The sequence below is a fragment of the Dryobates pubescens genome, chromosome 36, assembly GCF_014839835.1.
Source record: "Dryobates pubescens isolate bDryPub1 chromosome 36, bDryPub1.pri, whole genome shotgun sequence".
Classification (NCBI taxonomy): domain Eukaryota; kingdom Metazoa; phylum Chordata; class Aves; order Piciformes; family Picidae; genus Dryobates; species Dryobates pubescens.
Genome location: NC_071647.1, coordinates 833427 through 853600, shown reverse-complemented (window position 1 = coordinate 853600; position 20174 = coordinate 833427). Strand labels below are relative to the sequence as shown.

The window sequence follows — 20174 nt, the reverse complement described above, 5'->3', positions numbered from 1 at the left end:
AGCCCCTCAGCTGCCACAGGAGGGGTGCCAGTCTGCAGCACTCCAGCACCAGCTGCTGCCACCTGAAGCCCCTCTCCAGCTCAAGCCAAGGGTGGGCTCAGAAGCTCGGCTAAGAGCCCCCCAGAGCCCCCAGGCCCCCCTCAGACTCCATGCCAGCCCAGCTGCCACTTCACCACCTCCTCAGGAGGCCTTGCTGGGGCCGGGAGGGGGTCAGGATGGCTCCACAGGAGGTGCCTGCTCCTCCCTCAGCACCCAGCACCCCCCTGGCTGCCCAGCACCCACGTTTGCCCTCTCTGGGTGGGCAGGGGCAGGGCACAGCTCTCAGCTCTTCACTGCTCTGATTTCCTTTGTTCATCACTTCCCCAGGTCCCCCCCAGCCTCGAGAGCTTTGTGCCCTCACCACTTCCTCCCCCGAGGAGGTCTGGAGATCAAAGCCTTGCTCAGGTACAGGCAGAGCACCCGGGAGGGGTGGGGGTGAAGCCTCTGAAGGCAGCTCCGGGGCTGCAGGGGGAGGGGGGAGGTGCAGGGACTGGCACCAGCAGCCCGGTGTGCCCTGCACTCACTGCTGCCAGGGCCGGGGGCAGAGGCTGGGGGCAGCCCCCTCCTCCTCTGGCCCCTGCCACAGCAGCCCTGAGCAGATGCCAGCTCCACCTCTGCTCTCAGCCCAGCTCCACCTCTGCTCTCAGCCCAGCTCCACCTCTGCTCTCAGCCCAGCTCCACCTCTGCTCTCAGCCCAGCTCCACCTCTGCTCTCAGCCCAGCTCCATCTCTGCTCTCAGCCCAGCTCCACCTCTGCTCTCAGCCCAGCTCCTTGGAGGAGCCAAAGCAGCAGGGGAGGTTTGTCCTGGGCTGCAGGAAGCCAGAGCCCCCGGGGCAGAAGTGGGCAGCTCAGGGGGACCTGTGCCCAGTGCCCACTTCCCACTGACGTCTCCCTGGCGTCAGGAGGGCCTCTGACGTCCCCTCAGCTGCCTTCCCCTGCCCAGCAGCGAGGGCCTGCGGTGCTGGGGATCTCCCAGCCCTGCTTTGCCTCCTGCCCACAGCTGCCCCAGCTCTGAGCTGGCACTGGGGGGGTGCAGGGCCCAGGGTTTGCGCGGGGGGAGGTCTGCCCCAGCTGCTCCTCAAGGCAGCAGCAGAGCAGAAGTGAAACTGAGAGTAAATTCCTGACCTTCAGAGGGGACTGAGCTGGGATCCTCCCCCAGGAGGCCTGGAGGGGATGCCCTGTGCAGAGCCTCCTGATTGTGATCTCACCCTGAGGTTGTTGAGATCCTTATCCTGCCAGGGGAGGAAGCAATCAGTGCAGGCTCCCAGCAGCCACCTGCAGTTGCCCACTTTGGCCCCTTGGTAGCCAGGGCAGGGCAGTTGGGTCCTTCACCCCTCTGCCACAGCCCCCCTGGTGCCCTCCTGCCCAGTGCTGGCTGCAGCCTGGGCAGCCTGGCACCTGCTGGGCTCTGAGGCAGCTTCCTCAGCCTGGTGCTGAGCTGTGCCAGCAGAGGGGAGCCAGGGACAGCGGTGGGGAGAGGCTGGGCTGGCAGGGGGCAGCCCCTGTGCCACCAGGAGGGGCAGGGGGCAGCCACTGACTGCATGCTGCTGCTGCTGCCACTGTGCCCTGGCTCGGGGCTGCCCACAAGATCTGCTGCCCACACTGCCAGCTCCTTCGGGCTGCCCGGGGGGGGCTGAAGCCCCAGCCCTGGAGGGGTTCCAGAGAGGCAGAGCTGTGGTGCTGGGGGCCAGGGCTCAGCCCCAGCCTTGGCAGGGCTGGGGGAGCTCAGAGGTCTCTCCAGTTCCATACCTGGGGCTGTGAGGAGCAAAGGAATCCTCTCTGGCCTGAGCCCCAGCGGGCAGCCCGGAGTGGGGAAAGGAGAGGAGAAATGGGAAGCACAAAGCTCCTGGGAGGGTGCAGGACCTGTGCTGGGGGAGGGGCTGTGGCCCCTGGCCATGGCCACAGAGGGTCTGGAAGCCTTCCCTGGGGAAGGGCCTCCAGGCCAGCACTCACTGGTGAGCAAGGAGAAGTTTGTGTCTCCTGGAAGGGGCTGGGGGCTGAAGGTTCTGCTGCCCACAGCCAGCACCCAGCCTGCCAGAGGGTGCAGGGCCCTGCAGCCTTGAGCCAGAGGCAGGGAATGGTGCAGGGGGTGCAGCCTGCAGGAGGAGCTCCCCCGGCCCTGGCTGCCAGAGCTGCCCCTCTCCAGCCTGGCCTGAGCCCCACAGCAGGGAGAGCTGCTCTGAGTCCTCTGCCTCTGCCGTCCTGGCCCCCTGCCTGCTTGGGCTTGGGCTTCCCCCCTCGGCCCCCCTCTGGTGCCAGCACTCAGAGAGCTTCTGCTGTGGTTTTGTTCTCTCTTACCTTTTTCACAGAATTGAGTGGAAAAAAGGCAACTTGAAAGTGGCTGTTTACAGAGATGAGAGCTGCCTGGGCCAGCAGCCAGGCTCTACCTGCTGGCTGCTAGCAAAATAAGGCTCCAGCCCCAGCACTGCAAAACCACTTCAAAGGCAGCCTCGGGGAGGGGAAAACAAAGAAGTGTCAAAGGAGGGAGCTGAGAACAAAACAGCTGCAGAGCCCAGGCACAGAAAGGGCTCCTGGCCCAAGCCCACGGCCTGGGAGCTGGTGGCCACTTGGTGGTCAGCACAGAGCCCCCTGGCAGGGCTCTGCCCACCCCTGGCACAGCTCTGGAGGGCTCCAAAGGCAGGGAGCAGAGCATTCGGTTCAGGATTCAGAGCTGCCAGCTCCGCCGGGGCAGCAGCAGCCAGAGATGAGGCAAGGTCTGAGGGGCTGCCCGGGGCAGAGCCAACCGTGCCAGGGCCGGGGCAGGGCAGAGCCAGCTGTGCCAGGGCCGGGGCCGGGGCAGGGCAGAGCCAACCGCGCCAGGGCCGGGGCCGGGCAGAGCCAACCGTGCCAGGGCCGGGGCCGGGCAGAGCCAACAGCGCCAGGGCCGGGGCCGGGCAGAGCCAACCGCGCCAGGGCCGGGGCCGGGCAGAGCCAACAGCGCCAGGGCCGGGGCTGGGCAGAGCCAACAGCGCCAGGGCCGGGGCTGGGCAGAGCCAACCGTGCCAGGGCCGGGGCCGGGCAGAGCCAACAGCGCCAGGGCCGGGGCCGGGCAGAGCCAACCGTGCCAGGGCCGGGGCTGGGCAGAGCCAACAGCGCCAGGGCCGGGGCCGGGCAGAGCCAGCTGCGCCAGGGCCGGGCTGGGCAGAGCCAGCTGTGCCAAAGGCCTTTTGCCTTCCATGGGGAGGTGACCTCAGTCCTGTGCTTGGGAAGGGTCTTCAGGCGCCGAGCTCTCGGAGGGCCAAGTCCCCTGGGTGCCAGCCGTGGAGCTGCTTTGGAGCAGCCTCAGGAGGTGCTCACTGCAGCCTGGAACACCTCAGCAGCTCTCAGTGTTTACCCCCTGGGCCCTCCCTGTGCTCTGGGTTTGGTTTGTAGGTCAGAAGGACTTGGGGGGGGGGGATGATAAAATCTGCTAATTACCTGAATGCAGAAAGAAGAACTCAAGAGACCTCTCAGAGCCCTTTTTCCACCCAGGCTTCTCAGTAACCTGCACTGAGGCTGTTTCTGGGGCGAGATAAAAGCATAGTTTGGAGAAGCACCCAGCAGGGAGCCTTGGCCTGCCTGGTTTCACCTGCAGAGCCGAGCCAAGAGCAGAGCCCTGCTGCTGGCAGAGGTCACAAAGCATGAGTCAGGCTCTCCAAACCCCTCCTGGTTTGACCTCAAAGAGCAAAACAAAGCACAGCAAAACAACTCCCCCGTGTCAGGCAGGCTCTGGGTTTGCCTCCTCACTTCCTTCTCAGGCCCCTGGGGGGCTGAAGGTGTCCAACTGTCAGCCAGGGCAACCTTGTCCCTGCCACAGCTGTGTGGTGGCTGCTGAAGGTCCTGCAGCTGGGTCAGGCCAAGCCCAGCACAGATCCAGGCTGGGTGCAGAGGGCTGAGAGCAGCTCTGGAGAAAGAGCCTTGGGGGTGCTGGGTGCTGAGCAGCTCCCCAGGAGCCAGCAGTGCCTCCTGCAGCCCTCAGGCAGCTGGGTGCTGGGCTGCAGCCAGAGCAGGGTGGGCAGAGGGCAGCAGAGGGGATCCTGCCCCTGGGCTCTGCTCGGACCTCACCTCCAACCCTGCCTCCAGCTCTGCTGTCCCCAGCAGGAGAGACTCAGAGCTGCTGGAGAGAGCCCAGAGGAGGCCACAGAGATGCTCCAGGGGCTGGAGCAGCTCTGCTGGGAGCTCAGGCTGAGGGAGCTGGGGCTGTGCAGCCTGGAGAAGGCTCCAGGGGGAGCTCAGAGCTGCTGCCAGGAGCTGAAGGGATCCTGCAGGGAGGCTGCAGAGAGACTTTCCTGGGGGTGTATCCTCCAGGAGCTGTCTGAGGAAAGCCCTAACTCCAAGCAGGCATCAGCCTGAGACAGGACCCAGACCACTGGAGGCTTACAAAACCCAGAGGTGGAGTTTATTAGCTTAGGATCATTTGAAAAGCAGCCCCCAAGGCTCTGAACCCCAAGAGCTCTGCTGCCTGCTGGTGGCTGCAGCACAGCCTGGGCTCAGCTGCAGGGCAGCAGCTTGGAGCTGTTGGGGAAAGGGTTTTGGTTTTCTTATCTAGGGCCAGCTGCAGCATTTTCAGCACCTTGTGAGGTCCCAGGGGCTCTCTCAGCTCCTGCCAAGCAAAGCCCCTGCAGCACACCAGGGGCTGCCTGCTCAGACAGCACAGGCTCAGACCTCTCCTGCTTTCAGCTTGGCCACAGCTCTGCCTGAGGCTGCTCCAGGGCAGCTCAGCAGCAAGGGAGGGAGGAGAATGGTGAAGAACAGCAGGGACTTGGGGAAAGGATTCTCACCCCAGGGCCTCCCTGTGCTGCACCAGCTCTGCTCAGGCACCAGAGGTTTGCTCTGCTCTGAGAGCTCCCTGCTGGCAGCCTGGCAGGGGGAGAGGCAGAGGCAGGGAGGGAAGTCAGAGCAGAGTTTCACTGCAGACAGACACAGGCAGGAGTCATGGTTTATTCTTTCTTCTCAGTGTCCTCAGTGCTGGGGTCTGCAGGAGGCTCCTCCACAGTGGCACTGTTGCTCTCTGAGCCAGTGTTGCTGTCACTGGTGCCCTCCTCTGCAGTGCTGTCAGCCCCCTCCTGGCCACTCTCTTTGTCTTCTGGGGTGGAGGTTCCCTCCTCACCGTTCTGCTGGCTCTCTGTGCTCTCCTCTGGCTGAGGCTCTTCTGGAAGGAGACATTTCAGTGTCACTCACCCCCCACTTCTCCAGCTGCTGCAGGCAGAATGTGAGGGAGAAGCCCAAGCTGTGACCTCCCAGTGCCCCCCAGCAGCTGTGCCTGACCCTGGGGAGGTGCAGGAGCAGGCAAAGCTCTGAAGGCTTCTCGCTGCTGAGGACATCAGAGCCCTGCCACAGGGTCCTGAAAGTCTCAGCCTGGCCAGAGGCTGCCAAGTGCCTCTGGCAGCAGTGCCAGCAGGGTGCCAGCTCCTGGGGCTTCTGTGCCTCCTGCTGGCCAGCAGAGCAGCCTGTGAGCAGCATGGCCACAAGGGCAGCTGTCAGCCCTGCCAGACACCAGGACAAGGACACACTGCCAGCTGCTCTAAGGTCAGGAGCATTCCCCTGCACAGAGCTGTGAGGCTTCAGCCTCTCCCTGCCTGGAAAGGAGCAACTCAATGAGAGCAAAGCAGAAGTGTCCAGCCCAGGGAACCACTGCACAGCTGCTCTGCTGGAGCCTTCCTCCACACCAGCAGCACAGCTGTGAGGCCTCTGCTGCTGGCTGAGCCCCTGCAGCAGTCCCTGAGTGCTGCTGCAGCTGGGGCAGTTACCTGTCTCCATTGGGGCACTCTCCTCTTCCTTCTTCTCCTCCATCTTGGCAGCTGCCTGCTCCTCCTCAGCTGCTGTGCTGCTCTGGCTGCGCTCTGCTTGCTCAGCTGCTTCCTTCTCCCTCTCCTCCTGCCTCTTCCTTGCCTGTTCCTCAGCCTGGGCAATCTCAGCTGCAATTTTTTCCATATCCACTTCCACCTTCAGGCTGCACAGCTGGCAATGGAGAGGACAGGAGAGCTCTTTACTGCCTCAGCTACACTGACCCCCAGCAGCAGGGTAGGAGCTCAGCACTTCCACAGGCAGAGATCAGAGCACAGGGCCAAAAGCAGCCAACCCTTGGGGTGTGCAGCCAGCCAGGGCCAGGCCAGGAACCTTCTCCACGTGGCTTTAGCCACCTGGCCTGAGCTGCCTGCAGGCAGCCAGAGCCTGTGCTGGCTGAGGGTCACCAATGCAGTGCAGGCTGCCCCCTGCCAGCCCCCAGCTCTGCAGTCCCACCCAGCACAGAGCTAGGCAGTGGTCAGCTCACACAGAGGAGGAGGGGGTGAGGGCTGTACCCTTTTGAGCTCGTTGTTGAAGGACTCTGTGCTCTCCAGGAACTTCCTCTTCTTCTCCTGGTGCCGCTCCTCGATCTGCAGCAGCTCAGCCTCCAGCTTGCGCTGGGGACAGAGGCAGCGGTGAGCAGCTGGCCAGAGGGACCCAGACCCTGCCAGCAGCATCCCAGCACACACCCACAGCAGCCCAGGCTGCTCGAGGCCTCATCCAGCCCAGCCTGCACCCCCCCAGCCCCAGCCCCCCTGGGCCAGGCTCTCCCCACCCTCGCTGCCAACAATTTCTTCCTCCTCTCCGCTCTCAGCCTCCTCTCTCCCAGCTCAGAGCCACTGTCCCTCGGCCTGGCACTCCCAGCCCTTATCAGGAGTCCCTCCCCAGCTCTCCTGGAGCCCCCTGCAGGTAGTGGGAGGCTGCTCTGAGGCCTCCCTGGAGCCTTCTCCTCTCCAGGGTGAACAGGGAGGATTTAGGGCAACAGAGGTGGGTCAGAAGCTGCCCCCAAGGCCCAGCTGCAGGCGCTGAGCTCCCAGCGCACGCAGAGGGGGATGTGCAGGGACAGAGAGCCGGGGAGGGAGGAGAGCAGACCCTGCTGGAGCACAAACCCTGCTGAGCCTGGGCCAGAGAGCCCCACGGGAGCTCACCTGGTGCACCATGAGGGACTGGACCTGGCGCTTGAGCACCTGCATGCGCGCGGTGGTGACGACGGAGCGCACGTCGGGCACCACGCTCTCGCTGAGGATCTCGCTGATCAGGCGGTGGTTGCGCTGGAAGCGAGCCGTGGCCGTGTGCTTCATGGAGAAGCCATCATCATAGTCTGCAAGAGAGGCCACTGCTGCCCCTGCACACAGCTGCTGCTGCCAGGGCACCTCCGGCCCTGCACCGCGGGCCTGGGCACCCTGCAGCCGGACGCGGCTGCTGCCAGGCCTTCAGCGCCCCCAGGCGGGAGGCAGCCTGGGCCAGAGCCTCAGCAGCCTCACACTGAGCAGCTGCTGCCTCAGCTCCACTCCATTCCCCCTGGGCCTGGCTCCAGACCCCCTCAGGAAAGTCTCTCTGCAGCCTTCCTGCAGGATCCCTTCAGCAGCTCTGAGCTCCCCCTGGAGCCTTCTCCTCCCCAGGCTGCACAGCCCCAGCTCCCTCAGCCTGAGCTCCCAGCAGAGCTGCTCCAGCCCTGGGAGCATCTCTGTGTCCTCCTCTGGGCTCTCTCCAGCAGCTCTGAGTCCTTCTCCTGCTGGGGACAGCAGAGCTGGAGGCAGGATTGAAGGTGAGGTCTGAGCAGAGCAGAGCCCAGGGGCAGGATCCCCTCTGCTGCCCTCTGCCCACCCTGCTCTGGCTGCAGCCCAGCACCCAGCTGCCTGAGGGCTGCAGGAGGCACTGCTGGCTCCTGGGGAGCTGCTCAGCACCCAGCACCCCCAAGGCTCTTTCTGCAGGGCTGCTCTCAACCCCCTCTGGGTGCCAGCCTGGATCTGTGCTGGGCTTGGCCTGACCCAGCTGCAGGACCTTTGCTCTTTCGGAGCACTGAGAGTGGAAGCCTGCAGCAGTGCTGGGTGGTCACTGAGAAGTCTCAGTGAGGCCCCAGGAGCACTGCAGGGCTTCAGTAAATGCAGGGCTCTGAAGAACACTTCAGGAGAAGCAGCCCCAAGCACTGAGGTCAAGTGCAGAGCTCCTGAGCAGCTTCTTGTGGAGAAATGAGAAGCAGCCCAGCAGGAACTGAAGTGTCCTGGCTGGCACCCACCAGGGGATTAGCTACAGAGAGCTCAGAATACTGCAGCTCATGGAGGGGTTTCCCCTCTCTGATCAGATCAGAGGAGCTTCCAGCTGCCAGCAAAGCCTAAACCTTGCTTATTTAACCCAGGCCCAGAATCCAACCCCAGCTGCAGTGTGCTGGGCTGTGCAGAGCCCTCCCAGCTGCCAGCCCCCAGCAGCCTTCCTCCTCCCTGTGCTCCAAGGGCAGCAGCAATGATTCCCTGCAGACAAACACTACCCCCAGGGTCTGCAGCAGAAAGTGCTGAGCAGAATTGGTCTCCTTGCAGCCTTTGTCCTCTTCAGATCCTGCTGCTGACCCCCCAGAGACACAAACCCTGCTGCAGGGCCTGGTACAGCTGGCTCTGGCTGAGCTCCTCTGGCCCAGGCAGCTCAGAGCACCACCTGCAGCCCCCAAATCCCAGAGGGGCTCAGGCTGAACACCCCCAGCTCCCTCAGCTGCTACTCCCCAGCCCTGTTCCCCAGCCCCTTCTCTGGGCACCCTCCAACATCTCCATCTCTGAAGCACCCCCAGAGGAACCACCTCTGTGGGCACTGCAGCAGGAAGGGAAATGTTTAGCAGCTCCCTGCCCTGGAAGCTGCTCTGTGCTGAGCTCTCTCTCAGGCCTCTGCTTCAGCAATGAGGAAGAAACAAACCAACCCAGGCTGCAACTCAGCAGATTTCCCCCCTCAGGTTTCAACAAGTATTTGGTGCCCTGAATCTCACAGCAGGCCTCAGGTGCCTGAGTTTCCCTCCCTGGGAGGGGTGCCTCTGCCTGCAGGCAAATAAACCTGCAGCATTTTCTCACCCCCTTGTCAGGAGCAAGGGAGTTCCTCTCCTGCCCAATCTCAAGTGACAGCTGCTGAGCTCATTCACAGCTCAGCTGCTCTTCACCTGCCCAGATCCTGACCTGTCAGCCTCATGTGCTTCTGGTGAGAGAGCAGAGAGCTCCCCTCAGGCTGGATTAGCTCAGGCAGCTGTGCTGGAGCCCTGAGCAGAGCTGTCTGGAGCTGTGAGCTTTGCTTCACACACCACTGAGGGCTGGCAGCCCTTTGGCCACCTTGGCTTTGGGAAAGGAGACAAAAATCAGCTGCTGGCTGCATGGGCTCCAAGGTGCTGGTGAGAAGTCACAGCCATGGAATCATTCAGGTTGGAAGAGACCCCTGGGATCACCCAAGCACTGACCCTGCTCTGCAAAGCTCATCCCTACACCACATCCCCCTTTAAGCACCTCCACCACCTCCCTGGGCAGCCTGTTCCAGTGCCTGGCCACTCTTGCAGGACACCTCCAACCTAAACCTGCCCTGGTGCAGCCTGAGGCCATTCCCTCTTGTTCTGGCACTACCTACCTGTGAGAAGAGGCCAGCACCAACCTCTCCCCAGGGAGCTGCAGAGAGCTCTCCCCTCAGCCTCCTCTTCCTCAAACTCAGCCCCAGCTCCTGCAGCTGCTCCTCCTGAGATTTATCCCCCAGGCCCTTCCCCAGCTTTGCTGCCCTGCCCTGCCCTGCCTGCAGCTGCTGCTGAGGTGCCCAGCACAGGACCCCACCGGGAGCCAAGCGGAGCCCCAGGCAGCCACACACTGGGAGGTGTCCACCTCTGGCGCCTGCTCCTCGGCACAGCTGGCCCTGCAGGGAGGTGCTGGTCCTGGAGGTGCCCCCCAAGTGCCCTCTCTTACCATCAGGGTCCTCTGCTGGCTGGATGCTCATGTAGGGCTCTCCCTTCTCCATGCGGGACTGCCGCTGGCGGCTCTCCTCCTCCAGCGCGGCCTCGGCGCGGCTCTTGGCGTTGATGTAGGCCAGGTAGGCAGGGGAGTTGTGGTAGGCCTTCATGGACTCGTTGTACTCGATCTGCAAGGTGACCAACAGGGCCTGAGTGCACCCCTGGAGCCTCTGGGCTGGGGACCCCTCACCAGCTGCCTGGCCCCGGGGCTGGAGCTCGCTCCGGGCTCTCCTGCCCCACCAGCCCAGGCTGGGCCCTCAGCTACCTGCCCCAGCTCACCCCCCCCCCAAGACACTGCCCTGCTGCAGCCTGGGGGGCTTGGTTACTGCAAACCCAAACACCTCACAACCAGGCACTGAGGATGCCCCAAGCCCCAGGGGGCTCCACCATCAGCTCAGGAGGTTGGAGCAGATGACCCCTGGGGTCCCCTCCAGCCTGTGAGATCACAAAAGAGCTACCTCCAGATCTGCTCAGGGCTTCTCTGGAGCTCTGCCTACACCCTGGAACCCTTCCCTCACCCCAGGATGTCCCTGGGGTGACTTTTCCATCCTTTGCTCCAGCCCTGCACTGGGTGACCCCAAAGGCTGCAGGTGGGGCCAGGGCCGCAGCCAGGGCAGGGCCAGCAGCAGGGCCCAGCAGCAGGGCTGCAGCCAGGGCAGGGGCCAGGGCCAGGGCCAGGGCCAGGCTGCAGCTCTATTTCCACCTCCTTGGAAGCATGGTTCCTTCCTTCCTTCCCTCACTTTGCAGAGCTGCCCAGCCCTGGGCTTTGCAGGGTGCTTTACTTCCAGAGGCACAAAGGTGTCTCCTACAGCCTGGTGCTGAGCACCCAAGCATCACTGCAGGCAGGGTTTGGAGGGCCTGGCTGGAGGGTTGGAGTCGATCTTAGAGGTCTTTTCCAACCTTAATGACTCCACAATCAACCTTCCTGTGTGGTGAGGACTGGAATCCTTCTACCTACATATAAAAAGCAAACCAACAAGCAAGGTGCCCCTGCCCCAAGGAGCTTACAATCTAAACATCAGCAGGGTAGAAAGGATCAATCAGTTCCTTCAGTTGCTTTCTCTTTCTCACCTTTGAAGTCCTCCTCTACGATTGCCTTGGGATCCAAGGCAGCTCAGCTGTGAGCAGGCTGCACACCCAGCCTGGGATGCCTGCCAGGTTGTAAGCACAACACAGCAGCTGGACCACGTTCCCCTTGGCCCTCAGGGGCAGGCTTGGAAAGGTCCTCAGCCACTTACCAACCACCGGCACCTCGAGGCATTAAGGTCACTCACAGCAACACCCCAAGCAGAGGAAGACCTCTGCCGGCGGGGAGCAGCTTTCAGCCAGGACCAGAGCACTCCAGGCATTGTGTAGAGGGAGTGCCAGCAGCTTAGGGCAAGGCCACCGAGCCCCGCGGGCGACTGGAAGTCCTTTCACAAACGCCTGCAGGCCAGCGGCAGTCGCAGAGCGGCGCTCGGGGCAGAGGCTTTGGGAGTCGAGGCAAATCTTGCACTGCTGCTGTCGCACAATCACATCCGGGCATTACACAGTTAAAAAGGCCAAGAGCCAAAAAAAAAAGCCAACAAGAGGCGGCCCCCATCAGCGGCACTTCACCGGCAATCAGGGCTGAAAGCTGGGCAGCCGCAGGGGCCGCGACGCCAGCGCCCCGGAGCCGCGGCACAGGGCTCTCCTCCGCGCCTCAACCACCACCGGCAGGGCTCAGGGTGGAGCTGGGTATGGGGTGTGGTTTGTGTCTCTTCTCAGACCAGCTCCTAGAGGGATCAGCTGTAAGAAACATCCCAGATCTCTTCCATTTACCTTTTCAGCTTCATATTCATTCAAATACTCTTGCTTCTCTTCATCAGTGAGATCTCGCCACATTCCTCCAATTATCTTGCCAATTTCCCATAACTTCAAATCAGGGTTGGACGCCTTCACTTGGTCCCAGACCTTAACAGAAACAGCTGGAGCTTTACTAATGATATCTAAAGACTTCCAAAGCACACATTTTTATTTGTTTTTCACACTGTCACCTCAGAGCTGTTCCTGGAACCACCACGAGAGAAACAACCACCAGGGTTAGGTTAGGGCCGAGCCCGGCTAAGCTCTGCGTGTGGGGCAGGAAGGCAGGAGGAAGCCATCTACTGCAACCAGGCAAGGGCTGAACTGCTTTTGCTTTCCTGAGGGCACTGATTGGCCTTTAACCCTCTCTCTTTTTTAATGCTCTTCTGAAATGCAGGAGGAGGAGGAGAAGGAGGAGGACAAGACCAAAGGAAAACCAGGAAAATACTACAGAGCACAACACATCCAGCAGGAGAGGTTGGGGTAAAGAAAAACAGAGCACAGAGCCTTTCACATCACAATGGAAACCAACTGCCAAACACTTTTCAGTCTTGCTGAGCAATTTTTTCCTGAGTTCCAACAAGTTCTGACTCCACCAAAAAACAACACCAAAAAAAAAACAGTTTCTAACTTTGGAGGGAAAAGGCAAAAAAACCCCAACCAAAACCAACCAAAAACCCAAAAGAGAGAAAGAACTGCAAAGGATTTTTTTTTTTTTCAAGTCTTGCTGAGCAATTTTGGTGGCTGTTTGAGTTCCAGCAAGTTGTGACTCCACCAAAAGCAAAGAGGAAAAGCAAAAGAGCAAGTTGCTAACTTTAGAGGGAAAAGGCAAAAGCAGAAAGCACCAAGGAGCTGCCAGAGTCAGTTCTTGCTGTGCCTCTTGACTTTAGGGTTTTAGCTTTGTTGATGGTTTTTGGGCTATGCTGGTAAGGACACTTTACCAGGAGTGGAAGAGACTCCTTCTGGCTCCCCTGCTTCATGCCCTCCCCAGGCCCCATCAGCTGCCAGACTCCCACCAGAGTCTCTCTCTCTCTCTCCTACTTTCTGTCAAACAGTTCTCAGCATAGCGAAGCAAACGTTGCCACAGAGCTAGGTTGGTGCAGGAGAACCATGCAAAGTCCACTCCTTGCTACTCTTCAGTCCAGCTACAGCACTGTACCAAGCCCAGCAGAGCACAAGGAATCCTTCCTTTACATAAAAAAGTCCTGCCAGCAAGGCACAGGAGCTCCTGAAGTGGTGGGGTGGATCCTGGTCAGCAGAGCCTGTGGTAGGATTTGGCACTCTCAGAGAAAAGCTTTTTTTTTAAGCCATCTTTCTCCCCCCAGAAATTGTGGCAGCAGCCTACTGCTGCCCTTCTCCTGCAGGGCCAAGAATGCATCTGGGCTTTACAGCTCCCTCAGAGCATGTGCAGGCTGTCAGGAGGCAGAGCTTAGGAAGCTGAAACTCGGATGACAGCAAAGGAAAGAGAAGCGCTGCGGCCCGGCAGCTCCGTACCCACCTTCCGGCTGTACCTCATGTAGGGCATCAGGGGCTTGTCTGGGGGCTTGGGGGGCTTGGGGATGGTGATGCCAGAGGAAGCCTACAAAAGAACCAAGAAATGCATTAATGGGGGTGCTGGGCAGCTGCCACACACAGCACTGCTGGAGAACACTCACTCTGCTGCACTGCAGCCCAGCCACACACCCCCACGGGGAGCAAGCACCAGCACCGAGGCTCTCCCCACGCTCAGCAGGCACTAAGCAGAGCTGCTCCTCATGGCAGCAGCTCCCCAGCCCCAGCTGCTCCTTTGCTGGGCAGGGTTAGAGGGCAGTGACCCAGAGAAACCTCCAAGGGCTCCTCACTCTCACAGTGAAACCCTCCCAGCTTGGAGGGCTGCATGGAGACCCCAACCCCAGCAGCTGGGCCTGGGGATTTCCCCTCCCTCACTCCTTAGGAGCTTTTCTTTTACCTGCTTGGATAAATTGCTTGTGGCTACTGTCCAGGGAAGAAAAGGTCAGGAGGAAGTGTAAGAGCAGGCAGCCAGGGCTGGGGATCTGGCTGCAGCTGATTTGGAGCCAAACTAAGGTGCTCCTTGTGGAAAGCAAAGGAGGCCACACAGGGGAGCTGCCAGCCTGTGTGGGAGCTGTCACCTGCTGCCCAAGCAGCCACTGCTGCCCCTCTGTGCTCTCCTCTCCCCATGAGGGTTGCAGGCTGCCAGGAGGCCACTGAGCACTGCCTGGTGCTGCTGGGGCCGTGCTGTAAAGCACCCACCAGGAGTTCCTCCTCCAGTCACCCAGTGACATCAGTCCTGAGCTGCAAAGCCTTCCCCCCTCAGGCTCTCCCACGTGGGAGCAGCTCTGCAAGTGGGAGAATTTTCCTGGCAGCCTCAAGCAGCTGGAGGATTTCTCAGGACTACACAGCCAGAGCTCAGCAACCCCTGGTGGTGAGCCTCAGGAAGGCTCAAACCCAGTGCTCAGCTGGCAAGTTCTTGCTTTTTTTCCCCCCCCCTCTTTCCTCTCCTGCTGTTCCTTTGGGTGTTTGTTTTTTGCTGCATTCATGGAGCTGTATGGAACAATGCACACAGAGCTGTGTGTCAGTAATGTGCATGAGGCTTATGCATCACCAAAATGTATACAGAGAGAGAGAGACACAGATGGAGCTGGGGAGAAAAAAAAAAAAAACCAACAAAAAGCAACAAAAAAAAAACATTAACAGAAATTGTTTAATGCTTTTAACTCAAGAGGAGGTGAGAGACCCCATCCATATAGCAGGATATGCATGGCAGAGGCTGTGTGTGTGCTGGAGACATACAGAACAATGGAGAGGCCTCGAGACAAAACCTTCTGGAAGGAGTGGAAAAAAAACCACCCAAAAAAACCCAGCCAGCCCCAAAAAGGGGAGGTTCAGCCAAGCTCCAGCTGGCAGGGGGGCAGAGGAATTGGCTGGAAATGCTTCAACAAAAGCAATCCTGGTGAAGCTGGGGAGAAGGTTGGAGTGAAGAGGTAAAGCAGCAGGGCTGTGAGCTCCCTTCCAGAGCACACCTGGGTGTCGCCTCCCAAAGGCAGCAGAGGGCTTGGAAGTGAGAAACAAAAACCTCCAAGTTGTGCAAATGACAGAAATCAAAAAGAAAAAAAAAAAAAGGAAAAACAACCCAAAAAAGCCCTCAGGGCTTTGCTGTGTTTCTGTGGCTGGCTCTGGAAGTGTTGCACCTCCACAGCCTGCTTCGGTTCTCCTAACTGCAGCCAGCGCTGGGGGCTGGGGCTGCTCTCCCCTCTCTCAGCACTCTCTGCTCCATGTGGAAATGAAGCTGCAACATCCATCCTGCCCCACACAGAGCATGCCAGAGCTGCTAGGCTCCTGTTTTACCACCACCAGGCTCTGGTTGAGCTCAAAAATGCACTGAATTGGTGTCCTCCGAGCCTGGGCCTTGGCAGGTCTCAGCAGCCTGAGTGCGGGAGGAACACTCAGGGCCTGCAGCCCCTGCGTGGCTCAGCAGCAGCAGGATGCAGCTGCTGGCAGGCAGCTCCAGCTGGCACAAAACCCTGCTCCAATCACACCAGCAGCTCCCTCCTTCAGAGCTCCTGCCCACCCTACACAGCTCCTCCCTAAGCACGCAGCGGTCCCTGGAGACCACAGAAGCCTCTGCGGGAGCCTTGCGCCAACCACCACCAGCACCAGGTCCTCCTCTCTGCTCGAGCTGAGGTCCACACTGCCCTGCAAAAGGTTTCAGTGAAAGGGGAGGGAGGGGAGGGGTGGGGGGGTGAAGGGGTGAGGGGGAAGCAGCTGAGGATTTGTGCTGTCACCAAGAGTGGCAGCAGCCAAGGCTCAGGAGGGTCTAACTCTAGAGGCGCTTGCCGCTCAGCTCCTGCCGCAGGATGTAAAGTCGATTCTCCTACCGTGACCCGGCTGTTGGTGCCAGGGTTCCCTCCCAGCCTGTAGTTGTTGTAGGCCAGATGGCTGTATGGATTGTATCCCACAAACCCTGGGGTGCTGGGCATTTGCTGATGGAAACAAATGAGACAAAAACACGCATGAGAAATGAGGGCTGGGACGAGGAGGAGACAGAACAACAATGACCATGGGCTGCCCAATGACTGCGATGCAGGAACAAACCCAAAGGCAACCAGAACCTCAAGAGGGCCAAGGCAGGAGCTGCAGCAGCTGGGAGGTCCTCTCAGCACACACCACTGAAACTCCAGTGCACACCTGAGCAAGGGAAACAGGGTGTGGGGAGGGTTAGGCAAAGGCTGCACTGCAAGTTTCTGCCCCAGGCAGCTGAACTTCCTTCCTGTTCCAGCAGGCCCTGCTGGGGGCATCCCCCACACAAGGCAGCAGCTCAGACTCCCCCAGCCAGGGGTGAAGCTTCCAAGGCCACCCAGCGACCAGGAGCCCCCAGGACCGACCTGTCCCATACCAGGGAGCCCCTCTCTGCTCTTCCTCCAACAGCTGTGAGGAGAAGAGGGAAGAGAAACCCAAAGAGTAACCCCAAAACCTCTCTCCCAGTGTCCCCTGGGCACCACAGCCAGCAGCTGAAGGCTCTCCTGGTGGTTTGTAAGTGCAAGCACTCTGGGGAGCTCGGAGAGGCCAGTCCAGAGGCATCCTCCTGCTCTGAGGCTGGCTGCAGGCAGAGCTACAGCTTGGAACCCACAAGTCCTAACTGATCACTGAGGCCAAGCCAGCCAATGAAGTTCATCAATGCATCTTGAGAGGGGACTGATTTGTCCTCACCTCAGCAGAGAAACTCCTGACTGCCTTCCAGTCCCTTTCCACCTAGCAGCTCCACAGCACTGCCCAGCAGCAGGTTCATTCTGTTCCTCACTTCCAATCCCTCTCCTGGGTTTTTTCTCCCCACTGTCCTCCACCTCCCAACCAAACTTTGCTGGGAACAAAATGCATCAAACTATTTCCCAGCAGCTGTGGCCCAGTGCTGGCTGTGCTGTGCCATCACTCCACAAGGCTTCACCACCTCCTGTGCCACCCCCAGACACCCAGCTGTCCCCTGCACAGTGTCCCACTTCCAAACAGGCTCTGATGGTCTCAGCTGCTTTGCTGCCTTGGCCCCATCCCAGCTCACTGCTACCCAAACCCCTCAAGGTTCAGGGCTCCCAGAAGCCAGCCCTGCCAAGGGTGAGCACTGAACACACAGAACCTCCAAGCTAAACCACATCAGCTCCCCAAGCCTCCAGCTGCCTGCACCCACACTCCAGGCAGCTCACTTCTAAGCAGAGTGAGATGAGCCCTTCCCAGGCTGCCTGCAGAGGTTTACTGCCCAAGGCTTTGAGGCCAGTCCCAGCAGCTGGCATTGCCTCACTCTGCCTGGGAGCAGGGGGCACACAGGCACTGTGCCAGCAGCCAGCACTTCTCTGCCACCACCACAGCAGCTCTGAATCTGTGGCACCAGGGCTCTTCAACACCATCAGGTGACAACTGTCATCTCCATCTGCTTAAGGCCTTTGCTGCTGCAAGACAGAGTTGAAGGTTACCAGGGAGCTACCTTGCAGGCCATGGAGCACTTTTACTTCAGCTGTGCTTAGCACTGCTGGGATTTGGCTGACTGCAGGAGCTGGCTGTGGAAGGACAAAGTTATTTGATGGCTTGCAGCAAGGCTGCACCTGGAGGGCTGCACAAAGGCACAGAGAGGCTGGAAGGATGGCACATGGCACTAGTGGCACTTCTGGAGTGGTTTCTGTCCCTTTCTGAAGGCTCCAGGTCAACAGACTCAGCCCCAAGGAGCCCCACACCTGCACAGCTGGCAGTGCAGGAATCCAGCTGTGGGAGCAGATGTTGTGCTCCTTCTGAGCCTGGCACAGCTCTCTTAAGCTGTGTGCAGAAAACCTCTGCCCAGGCAATGCCCCCCAGGGTTTATTGGTGGCAATGTGGCAGCACTGAGCTGACCTCTCCACAGGGAATGGTTTCCAAGCCTCTTGCACTGTAAAGCTTGGCCTGAGGGCTGTGAGGAGCCACACTGCATCCACCTCCCCTGCAGGGACACCCTGGGGGGGACAGCCAGCAGCTTTTCTGTGCCCCTCCAACATCTCTGCTCACTCCTCTGGGCACTGGGTGGGATTCTCTCCTGTGCAGTGTGCTCAGCAGTGGGAGTGCTGCAGCAGAGGTGCATCTGCTGCCTGCTGCTCTCCTGCCCACAGCACACTGCCCCTGCAGTGCCTCTGTCCATGGCCAAATGCAGCCTGGCCACAGCCCTCAGCTCCTGGCCACCTTCTCCCCAGGGTCATCCCACACTATCTGACTAGAAAACATCTCTTCCCCCTGCCAGACTCCAACCCCCACTGACCCCCAGGACTGGCACCAAGCCTGGCTCACAACTCTTCCATGATTCTGCTCCACCCCTCTGCATCCTCCTGCACCCCACTGGGGTGCAGCAGCAACAGGCCAGCCCTTGCTGCTTGCCCAGGGGCTGGGCACAAGCTGAGGGGGAAGCTTTAGACTTAAACCCAGCAGCTTGTCCCTGAGGATTCCAGAGCCTTGCTGCAGCCCTCTGGGGATCAGCTCAGGCCAGCTGCCTGCTTCCAGGCCACGGTGCAGCCCCACAGGGGGAGCAAAGTTTGTTCAGCTCCTCCCTCACAAACTCCTGGAACCAACGAGGTTAAACAATGCCTAATGAGCCACAGCCAGCTGTGTGCTTCCAGCACAGGGAGGTGATGGTAGCTCCACAGAGAGTGCTCTGGGTTATCCCAGGCTGTTGCCAGCTCTGGGGGTAAGGAGAAGAATCCAATACTTACGGTTGCAGGAGCTGGGGTGGGAGGTGGGGCATAGGATGGCCTCTCTGTCAAGATAGAAATGCAAGCACATTTGGTTTGCTTGGCAACCTGAACAGTCCCTCAGCAGGCAGCTGCTGTGGCAAAACACTTTGTAAGCACTTGACAAAACCAGGAGAGAGATTGCTACCCTCAGAGGTTTGGCCTTCTGGTTTTTTTGCCACTGCAAAAGCACAAAGCAAAACCAAAACCACACCAAGGACAACAAACTGAAGAGCACTGAGAGCAGGCCATGGCTCTGCTGTGAGCCTCTGATGGAGGCAGGAGGGGGAGGAATAGAAACACCCATTGACAAGCACAGCAGATAAAAAGGTGGGAAGGGGAGGTGCAGCAGCAGAGGGTTGAGGAGCAGCCCCCAGATCCTCTAGGAACACAACATTCCAGCAATCAGTGACAGCAAGAGCTGAGGCCATGGGTTTGCTCAGAGAGGACTTTGCTTCCCAGGACCCCACCACTGCTTGCATTAAGAGGAATGATCTCCCAAGCAGGTTTTGCTGATCTTTAATTCATCAAGAGAGAGGAGGAAGAAGAAGGGGGGGGAGGGGGGGAACCCACAGCAAGAATCTGCAGACTTACTTGACATTTTGCTAGGCAAATTTTCAGCCACCTGACATTATATTTGTGCTTCTGAAAGACAAAAGAATAGCAGGCAGTCAAACAGCAGTCCCCTGGCTTCCCCAGACCTTGGGAGCTTTAGCTCCTGAGGGTGAACCAAAGAAAAAGGGAAAGAAAAAAGTTTGCCAGGTTTGCAATGAAGACTGAAGAGCCTCTAAAAACCTCCTGAAAACGCTTCTGAGCTTTCCAAGGAGCGTGGCCTCAAAGAGCTGTGAGGTGACCCTCGTGTTTAGGTCAGCCTCACATTCAGCTCTGGGGTTTTTCCCCCCTTGAACCCCCAAGATCCCAGCGCTGTCCTGCACGCTTTCACCGAGCTGGTATCGAGGCCGAAACGCCCAGACCGAAGCCTATCTTCTCTCCACAGGACAAAGGAGACAAGCAGCCAAGCCAGCAGCAGGGCCCCGGGGTGGGAGCAGGGCGACCCTCGCAGCCCCCCGGGGCGGTCCCCAGGCAGGGCTGGCCGCAGCCTATCCCCAGCGAGGCTGCGCCAGGCTCGGAGCCTCCCCGGGAGCTCCGCGTTAGCCCCATGCCGAGCTCCGGCCCCGCACGCAGCTCCTCGCCGCCTTCCGGCGGGGCCTGCCCGGGAGCACGGCCGCAGGAGGGGCTGGGAGCGGCGGAGCTCAGCCGGGACAGCTCCACCGGCGCTGCCCCGCCGCAGCCCCTCGCTATGGGGCCCCTCGCCCCCTCCCCGCACGGCGGAGCCCAGCGCGCCGCGCTCCTCACACCGGGAGACCCCAGCCCGGCCACGGCCCCGAGGCAGCCGCCGGAGCCCTTCCGTGCCCCTCCCCGGGCGCAGCAGCCCCCGGCCCCACCGCGACCGGCCCCGCAGGCCGCAGCACGCCTCGGGCGCACCGGCCGCTAGCGAGGTGCGGCTGGGGGCCTGCCCCGCGCCCCCCCCCCCCGCCGCCGGGCGGCTCCCCGGGCCCGCGTGCCCCGGGCCCGGCCGCGGGGGGGCCGCCGGGGGCGGCGGGGCCGCGCGCACTCACCCGCTCCGGCGCCGGCCGCGCTCCTTTGTTCGGCGGCAGGCCGCAGGGCGCCTGCGCGCCGCGCTCCGCACTTTCCACACGGCCGCCGCCGGCCTCGCCCCGCCGCCCCGCCGCGCCGCCGCCGGTTTGCCTGCCCTGCCGACCCCGGCGCCCTGCCCCCGCCGGACCAGGAGCGTCCCGGCCCCGCTGCAGGGGCGGCGGAGGGCGGGAGGGGCTGTGGCG

The 20174-nt window shown here is 60.7% G+C and overlaps 1 protein-coding gene across 1 annotated transcript; it reads right to left on the bottom strand.

Annotated features, from left to right (window-relative positions):
• Positions 1-4624: 4624 nt before the first annotated feature.
• Positions 4625-20057, bottom strand: SMARCE1 (SWI/SNF related, matrix associated, actin dependent regulator of chromatin, subfamily e, member 1). The gene is made up of 11 exons (XM_054176810.1): positions 19953-20057; positions 18928-18978; positions 18316-18359; positions 15472-15576; positions 13095-13175; positions 11573-11704; positions 9729-9900; positions 6954-7126; positions 6321-6422; positions 5769-5979; positions 4625-5170 (listed from the first exon to the last, which is right to left on the bottom strand). The coding sequence occupies exons 2-11, from the start codon at positions 18932-18934 to the stop codon at positions 4959-4961; spliced, it is 1239 nt and encodes a 412-aa protein (XP_054032785.1). The 5' UTR covers positions 18935-18978; positions 19953-20057; the 3' UTR covers positions 4625-4958.
• Positions 20058-20174: the final 117 nt, after the last annotated feature.

Excerpts from the sequence above, each read along its gene's own strand:
- SMARCE1 (XM_054176810.1), bottom strand. Across the intron at positions 15,577-18,315 it reads CCACCCCAGCTCCTGCAACC|CAAATGCCCAGCACCCCAGG; the intron begins GTAAGTATTGGA and ends TGTTTCCATCAG. Across the intron at positions 11,705-13,094 it reads ACATGAGGTACAGCCGGAAG|GTCTGGGACCAAGTGAAGGC; the intron begins GTGGGTACGGAG and ends GTTTCTGTTAAG.